Source organism: Engystomops pustulosus, chromosome 9 (genome assembly GCF_040894005.1).
Source record: "Engystomops pustulosus chromosome 9, aEngPut4.maternal, whole genome shotgun sequence".
Taxonomy (NCBI): domain Eukaryota; kingdom Metazoa; phylum Chordata; class Amphibia; order Anura; family Leptodactylidae; genus Engystomops; species Engystomops pustulosus.
In genome coordinates, this window is record NC_092419.1 from 613335 (window position 1) to 622555 (window position 9221).

General features: G+C 44.8%; 1 protein-coding gene across 1 annotated transcript; it reads left to right on the plus strand.

The window, feature by feature from the left end:
• The first annotated feature begins 2627 nt into the window (after window positions 1-2627).
• Window positions 2628-8855, plus strand: LOC140076718 (tumor necrosis factor-like). Its single transcript, XM_072123377.1, has 4 exons — window positions 2628-2904; window positions 4974-5016; window positions 6278-6316; window positions 8414-8855. Exons 1-4 carry the CDS (start codon window positions 2827-2829, stop codon window positions 8827-8829), a joined length of 576 nt encoding a protein of 191 aa, XP_071979478.1. The 5' UTR covers window positions 2628-2826; the 3' UTR covers window positions 8830-8855.
• The last annotated feature ends 366 nt before the right edge of the window (window positions 8856-9221 follow it).

Consider the following 9221-nt stretch of genomic DNA (forward strand, 5'->3'; position numbering starts at 1 on the left):
GCCGTTTTTACACTTCTGATTTGATACCAACATACAGGGAGTGATAATAGTGCACTTGTGAGTGGGCAATGTGAACACATCCCTAGGATTACAAAGGTCATGGATACTTTTAGATGGATACCACAACAACATGGGGTTAGATTTATATGTTGATATTGAATCAGAAGTGTAAAAACGGCTGGAGAAATTAGGTAGAGGTGATAAGATACGGGCGTTATGGTTGTGACAGGGTAACACTTATGTCTAGATATGCGCATTTTTACAAATATGTTGTGAGTATATCTTGGAATAAAATATTAAACTAGAAAGAATATACTAGACTTTCTGTGCGCGTATTTCTTCTAGTGAAATTGTCTTAAAGAGAGATGGAAGGAGGATTAGGAAACGCCATGGAGTTGGTCTGAATGGTGACCTATTCTTGTCAGAAACCTGTGGAGACGCGCAATACTCACTGAGATGGATCGATGCATCAAGCAATATACTGTGTTGGATTCTTAAAGAATTTATAAAGGATTGTCGGAGCTCTGCTCAGAGGAATTTCTCTCTTTCTTTTGTATTTTATGGTGTTTGTCAGTGTTTTTGGATAACAGTCTTGGTAGCATGCTAAATACTATAGCCCACGCATGTTTGTGTAAGTCCCACATCAAAGACTTCCCCTCCCCAGGAGGGACTCATATTGAGGACAGCCTTCTCTATGGTCCTTGGATGGCCAGTATCTCGCTATCTGTCTGTCTTCCCACCTGCTGTAAACATTTAGTCATTTCCTTGACCTGGTTTTGTCTTACGGTCAGTCTGTGGTTCCAGGTGAAGATGTAGTGAGCACGGAATTAACCACTTGGTTTTAAGGTTATTTATCTTATGCCTAAAGATAGAGAAAAGAAAGTTACGGAGAATCTCGTGAGGTCACAACAAAGAAACAGAACTGACCTGATGGTAAAAGGTGGCTTCATGTTTCTTAACTTTGTGCATATGACTATGGCCATCTCCAATCACATTGGAAGTTGGATAGTAGACCAAACCCATAGATTCAAATTGGGATGTGCAATTATTCATTATCTTTGTGCTCCACTAGTTTCCACAGAACCTTCTAAGGTATCGTAACAAATCCCTTTATAGAGGTTCATGGGTGAAGACCTTCAGCACCTTTGACTGTCAATCGCAATGGCTATATCCAAACCTTGCAGCAGGACAACAATTTCAGACATCCAGGATCCAGAGGAAGGTGGAATCCTGGAAGTGATTATTTCCTTACTCTAATACCTGATCTACATGCACAGAAGATCTGGATTCAGTTCTCCAAGATATTTGTAAAACCTCCCTGGTCATTACAGCCTTGGGAATAACTCATCATCAATCACATGATCCATCGATCCACAACATTTTAAATGTCTTCATTAGAAGAGTTATCCACTGACCTTTAGATACTGGTGGGAATGACGGGCGCGTAGTGCCCCCCCCCTCCCCCGGTGCACTGGATTAGCAGAGGCTCCAGCTCTTTGTAAATCTAGCGCTGAGTACAAGCACCGAAAAGCAATCTCCGCCAAGTCAGACCTGGTTTTCTGCCACTACTGGGGCATTAAAGTACTTAAAGGGAACCTGTTACGTCACTAACCTCTCCACATGCAGTGCCTTCTTCTGTAATATTTACGACCCCTGGGGGTCTTTTATAGGTTGCAGCATGAATGAAAAATCATCTTTTATTTTTTTGTAAGAAGCAGTCAAGGAGGTGGGGCAGCTCAACCAAGCAGTCAGGCAACCCCGCCTCCTGACCCCTGTTTGCTCTGCCCTTTCCATGCATCTGTCATCCCACCCCTGCCTCCTAATTGCAGCGCCATTTTCCAGCTATCCTGAGATCTCATGCAACTCCTACCATGTCATGCACAGCGGCACGTGCTCCATGCGCCTGTGAGGGTTACACAATCACTGGTGCACTGCGCATGTGCCAGACCTCTGGATAGCTGAAGAGTGACGTCGCAACTAGGCAATATGCATGGCGTGGGCAGGACACTTAGGAGGCGGGGTTTCCTGACTGCTTGGTCGAGCTTCCCCTCCTCCTTGACCGCATCTTAAAGAATAAAAGATGATTTTTCATTCATGCTGCAACCTAGAAATATGCTAAAAAGACCTCCAGGGGAAGTACATATTACAGAAGAAGGTTCTGTTTGTGGGGTGAGTGTGTTGACCGGTTCCCTTGGCCTATGGATGACAGAAGCGCTGTTTTAAGAGAAAGCAATATTTTGGGGCTGATTTATCAGGACACTTTTGTGGCGTAGAAGCCGTGAAGTAATCGCTACCACTTGCGCTTGTTTTCCCCATTCTGCCACCTCCACGTCAGGGGAGCACGGTTGGGGGCGTGAAGGGGGACATGGATGTGGGGGGAGTGGGAGCGACCGGGGGGGGGGGGGGGTGATCCGGTCATTGGCAAACTTGCTGCAGCAACTTCTCAAATGTCACTGGTTGTGCTTATCTGTATGCTAGGTAGGACCTGGCGGAGAAATAAGGCGCCGCGCAGGACCCCGCTGCTGAAATATCTTGATGTATCCAGCTCCAGGGTTGACGGGGCCATCATATGCCAGTGTATGATAAATACCTTCCTATATTTCCATTTTCAAAAATCTCACTATATTTATGAGCATCTGATAATCCAGCATGTGTCTGGTGTATACTCTGTGCACATCCGATGCTGCGTGTTGGGTAGATTCCTAGTTTGGACAGGGGTTTCCCCTGCTGTTTCCTTCCACCTCGTCTCATCAGTGCTCTTATAAGACAGGTCACTGGCACATTTCCTCTCATTACTGTCTGACAGCATCCTTCACCGTGACTGCCATGGCTGTGCCGTTACCCAGAAGCTCCGTGCTCGCCCTCCTCTGCCTCCTGTGTCTGGCATCTGGTTCTCCGGTACAGGTGAGCGCTGTCTATAAGATATTACACATCTAGTCATAGTTACTCTATATCTGTTTTGGGAAAAGCTGGTTGATCACTTACATAGCTACCTACTGTATACAGTACTTACTATGAGGAACCGAGACTCAAGGGGACTCAGGTCTTGATGCTAACAAAATACAAGGACGTACTAGCAAGGTCCAAATGTTGGCCGGTGTCAGAAGCTTAACTGGTGCCGAGAAGAGACTAAGCAAGAATAAGGTCTGGGGTCTGAACTGATCTAGGGATCTGGTCTGGGGTCTGAACTGATCTAGGGATCTGGTCTGGGGTCTGAACTGATCTAGGGATCTGGTCTGGGGTCTGAACTGATCTAGGGATCTGGTCTGGGATCCTAACTGATCTAGGGATCTGGTCTGGGGTCTGAACTGATCTAGGGATCTGGTCTGGGGTCTGAACTGATCTAGGGATCTGGTCTGGGGTCTGGACTGATCTAGGGATCTGGTCTGGGATCTGAACTGATCTAGGGATCTGGTCTGGGGTCTGAACTGATCTAGGGATCTGGTCTGGGGTCTGAACTGATCTAGGGATCTGGTCTGGCGTCTGTACTGATCTAGGGATCTGGTCTGGGGTCTGAACTGATCTAGGGATCTGGTCTGGGGTCTGAACTGATCTAGGGATCTGGTCTGGGGTCTGAACTGATCTAGGGATCTGGTCTGGGGTCTGAACTGATCTAGGGATCTGGTCTGGGGTCTGAACTGATCTAGGGATCTGGTCTGGGGTCTGAACTGATCTAGGGATCTGGTCTGGGGTCTGAACTGATCTAGGGATCTGGTCTGGGGTCTGAACTGATCTAGGGATCTGGTCTGGGGTCTGAACTGATCTAGGGATCTGGTCTGGGATCCTAACTGATCTAGGGATCTGGTCTGGGGTCTGAACTGATCTAGGGATCTGGTCTGGGGTCTGAACTGATCTAGGGATCTGGTCTGGGGTCTGGACTGATCTAGGGATCTGGTCTGGGATCTGAACTGATCTAGGGATCTGGTCTGGGGTCTGAACTGATCTAGGGATCTGGTCTGGGGTCTGAACTGATCTAGGGATCTGGTCTGGGGTCTGAACTGATCTAGGGATCTGGTCTGGCGTCTGTACTGATCTAGGGATCTGGTCTGGGGTCTGAACTGATCTAGGGATCTGGTCTGGCGTCTGTACTGATCTAGGGATCTGGTCTGGGGTCTGAACTGATCTAGGGATCTGGTCTGGGGTCTGAACTGATCTAGGGATCTGGTCTGGGGTCTGAACTGATCTAGGGATCTGGTCTGGGGTCTGAACTGATCTAGGGATCTGGTCTGGGGTCTGAACTGATCTAGGGATCTGGTCTGGGGTCTGAACTGATCTAGGGATCTGGTCTGGGGTCTGAACTGATCTAGGGATCTGGTCTGGCGTCTGTACTGATCTAGGGATCTGGTCTGGCGTCTGTACTGATCTAGGGATCTGGTCTGGGGTCTGAACTGATCTAGGGATCTGGTCTGGGGTCTGAACTGATCTAGGGATCTGGTCTGGGGTCTGAACTGATCTAGGGATCTGGTCTGGGGTCTGAACTGATCTAGGGATCTGGTCTGGGGTCTGAACTGATCTAGGGATCTGGTCTGGGGTCTGAACTGATCTAGGGATCTGGTCTGGGGTCTGAACTGATCTAGGGATCTGGTCTGGCGTCTGTACTGATCTAGGGATCTGGTCTGGGGTCTGAACTGATCTAGGGATCTGGTCTGGGGTCTGAACTGATCTAGGGATCTGGTCTGGGGTCTGAACTGATCTAGGGATCTGGTCTGGGGTCTGAACTGATCTAGGGATCTGGTCTGGGGTCTGAACTGATCTAGAGATCTGGTCTGGGGTCTGAACTGATCTAGGGATCTGGTCTGGGGTCTGAACTGATCAGGAACTGATATCTAAATAACTTTTTGGGCACTTTTTGATGTGAATGAAGGCATCTCCAGATGCTTTAGACTTCTACATTATATTGCATCTTGTATATTGATTTATATTTTATATTGATTTGTATATTGTATAACTAACTATTGACATTTTCTACACAGAAAGAAGCAAAAGCGTCTCGTCATCAAGGATCTGCAGGTCCAGGTAGGGTTAGGCCTGTTTCTCGGGTATATTCCACATCTTATGCTCAGCGTTGTGGACTAACTTTTTGAGTTTTGTCAATTGCATATAGTAAAATATACTGATAGGTCATGTGTAGGAGGACAACCATAGTGGGGGGTGACAATCACACATGGAAACTGCTAGAAGGAGAGGAATATAATGTCAAGCACTTGTTGCCAGTGCAATAAATGTTGTAGAGCAGCCATGACCCTTTGAGGGTATGAGATACTAAACGGGGGCAAAGTAGGCCATTTCCTTTGGGGTTATTGGATGTGTAGAGTAGCTGAACCACCTGTAAATATGTGGAAGGGATGGGGTTACCTACTATTAGTATTATCACAAGGGATTGGCGGGGAAGATCTTTTGTTATGGAGACATTAGATTGAGATTGAAGGTCACATCATGAAGAGTGAGGGTCTTGGTCCAAACATAGATTTGTTTTCCTTATCTTTCTTCTTGATTGGACATGTCAAGATATGGGTCATCATCAGTTCTCAACCAAATTCAATTCAAGTTAAAGAGGAAAAGTGAAAGGACGTGGTGTCATATAGAAATAGATGGGCGGCGCCCCATTAATATCAGGGGCCTGGCGCACGTAGGATAAATCTACCCCTTCACCTTTGGCCTCCACCAGCAGAGACTATAGTAAATATTAGCAGGGGGAGAAATGTTACATTCCCCCCAAGGTCTTTTCTTTTGACTTATGGAGGGTCTATAGTAGGTGGACATTGGTGGGTCAACATTCTGCAATTCTTAGAATCAAGATTTCAACATAGAAATTGTCGCTTTGAATAGTTTGCACACCTATAGCACAGACTGTTCTTTCTGTGGTCTTTTATGTATACTATTATATCAAATACTCCATTCATGTCTATTGTAACTTGTATTCACCCTTAAAAATCAGTATCACACTCAGTATCTCTCAGCATCTTTGCTCGTTTGTGTACGTGGGTGATTTTCGTGTTCCTGTGTCCTATATAGTAATGTATGTCATCAAGTGTCTCATACATAACATAAGTGACCTTCATTTTAACTTCCTTCTCACCCCCTTAACAATCAGCACGAGATAGAAGAGGCTGCAGCTCGCCCTCATGAGTGACCATGCATTTGTCACAGATTTAGGCCATAGTTTGCATGAGTTTTGTCATAACGTTGCCGTCACTGCTGTCCTTATTTTTGTGTTTTCTTAATAAATTTTCATAATAAATATTCCTTTAATATTAATTATCCTCTTTCTTTCTAGTGTACAGAGTCAGTGAGAGACCTGCTGCACATCTTCAAGGTAACTATCAGAAGATATAATCGATCCTGACAATCCCTGGCATTGGTCTGCGATGGTCACAGGTTATCCTGCTGCTGGGAACCTTAGCCATGCGCCTGGGATGGATCCTATGTAATATATAGGACCATACAATGCTATATATATATATATATATATGTCACGTCACTGGGGGTCTGCCTACAGGGCCACCCAACAATCAGTAGAGCGGGCACCCAAGGTAATCTCCTGGGACTGACGCATTGGTGCATTTACTATAGGGCGGTGCAAGTCGGCCATCTAGGATTCCTAGATATAAATGCAGCAACAGCTCCATCCAAAGGTAGGAATTATATGGACTCCTTGCACCTTCTAATCCTTGGGGCAGTTGTCCCCTAGTGATCTTGCATCCTGTTGATAGAGAATTAAAGGGAAACTGTGACCAGGGACCTAATTTTCACTAAAGCCAGATTGCAGAAGCCCATTACACCTGCATCTGCCTCTCTGCCTTTTTTAGGCATTTGTATTACAATATAATTGTGTGTTATAACTTACTCTTGCTCCATGACAAAATCCTGGGGTAGTCACAGGGGCTGGACTTTGGTTTGGATGCATTTCAAAAAACAACATGTGCCTTGTCTGTTACTCACTCCTCAGAGCTGGCCCCCACCTTTGTGCTCTTGTACAGCTCCACCTCCTGCTTCTTCTCAGCCTGACATCAGTGGGGGAGGGACAATCTGTACAGGAGCACAAACATGGAGACAGCCTGCAGCTCAGACAAGTCACATCTTGTTTTTTTGAAAAGCATGCAAACCAAAGTCCAGCCCCTGTGACTACCCCAGGATTTTGGTCAGGATGCAAGAGTAAGTTATAACACACAATTACACTGTAATGCAAATGCTTAGAAAAGGCAGATGTGCACTGCAGGTGTAATGCTTTTACAATCTGTCTTTAGTGAAAATGAGGTCCCTGGTGACAGGTTCCCTTTAAGCCTCTAGTGGGATAAGCCTTTTAACCGGTTCGCGACTGCCCGCCGTGTATTCCGAAGACCCGAGGCTATTTCGTTTTAACCCCTTCATTACAATGTGCTGATAGCACATTGTAATGAATGAGGAAGAAAATCCCCATATACTGCCATACTGTAGTATGGCAGTATATGATAGGATCGATCAGACAACCTAGGGTTAAAGTACCCTAGGGAGTCTGAAAAATAGTATAAATAAAAATAAAAAAAAGTTAAAAAAAAATTATAATAAAAAAACCTAAAATTTCAAATCACCCCCTTTCCCTAGAACTGACATAAATATAAATAAACAGTAAAAATCATAAACACATCAGGTATCGACGCGTCTGAAAATGCCCGATCTATCAAAATATGCTAGCGGTTTTTCAATGCGTTTAACCCCGTAACAGAGAATAGCGCCTAAAGTCGAAAATGGCACTTTTTTTCCATTTTGAAAAATCTAAAAAAATCTATAAAAAGTGATCAAAAGGTCGTACAGTCCTAAAAATGATATCATTGAACATATTATCAAATTTCGCAAAAAATGACACCACCCACAGCTCCGTACACCATAGTATAAAAAAGTTATTGGCCCCAGAAGTTGGCAAAATTTAAAAAAATATTTTTGTACAGGAGGTTTTAATTTTTGTAAATGTATGAAAACATTATAAAACCTATACAAATTTGGTATCCCCTTAATCGTACCGACCCAAAGAATAAAGTAGACATGTCATTTGGGGCGCTCAATGAAAGACGTAATATCCAAGCCCACAAGAAAATGGCGCAAATGCGTTTTTTCACCATTTTCATTGCATTTGGAATTTTTTTCCCGCTTCCGAGTACATGGCATGGAATATTTAATACCATCTCTATGAAGTGCAATTTGTTACGCAGAAAACAAGCCGTCACACAGCTCTTTACGTGTAAAAATAAAAAAATTATAGATTTTTGAAGGTGGGGAGTGAAAAATGGACATGAAAAAACAGGAAAGGGCCCGGTCCTTAACCGGTTAATATAAAGATTTGTGGTGGGCGCATGTCTTGGGTGCCAGTCATCACCTCATCACCAAGCTGTGTCTATGCTCCATGATCGTCAATAACTTATTTTTATCTTTACAGCTGATCCCTACATTTCAGCATCATTGACGTGGAGTGCCGACCTAGATAACGCCTTCACCCAGGGGAGCTTAACATTAAAGAATAATGAACTGCTTGTCCATCACACCGGCCTCTACTTCGTATACGCCCAGGCCACCTTCGGAGGATTACGGTGTCCTCAGGAGAACAGAAATCTCGTGTATCTTAGGGTGTTTTTGAACTCGGTTCAGCATGAAGACAAAATGCAAATACTCCGAGCAGATAAAACTCCTTGTGAGCAGCCGCAGGACACAACACCAGTTGGGTGGAGAAAACCCATTTTTCTAGCAGGTGCATTTAAGCTTGAAAAGGGGGATTCATTGTATGTGAGTGCGAGTGACGTAGAAACTATCCTGAAGGAAAATGGGGCCACCTACTTTGGAGCTTATGCCTTGTAAGACTAGGGTAAGACCTATAGCTTAAGGAGTTATCTACCACAGAGAACACCAATATTGGGTTTTACAATCCAAAGTAATGGTCCAGCGCGTGAAGCAAGGATATCCTCCAAGTTACCATCACATAAACCGTAATGCGCTCGAAACGCGTAGGCTGGATACTGTAGTCCGCAGCATGGACGCAGTGCTACGGTTTATGTCATGGTATGCTCTTTTATACTTGGAGGATTTCCTTACTTCGGGCGCTGGATCGTTACTTTGGATTGTCACCTGGGATCCGAGCTGCCTAGCTGGAAGCCTCCCCAGGACTTACCTAATTAACTTACCATCCACACTTTACTCTTATGACTCTTCTGGCAGCCGCTCTCCTTAATTAGAATTCTTTTCACCAATGT

Excerpts from the sequence above, each read along its gene's own strand:
- LOC140076718 (XM_072123377.1), top strand. The coding sequence starts at position 2,827 with ATGGCTGTGCCGTTACCCAGAAGCTCCGTGCTCGCCCTCCTCTGCCTC. Across the intron at positions 5,017-6,277 it reads TCAAGGATCTGCAGGTCCAG|TGTACAGAGTCAGTGAGAGA; the intron begins GTAGGGTTAGGC and ends CTTTCTTTCTAG. Across the intron at positions 6,317-8,413 it reads ACCTGCTGCACATCTTCAAG|CTGATCCCTACATTTCAGCA; the intron begins GTAACTATCAGA and ends TTATCTTTACAG.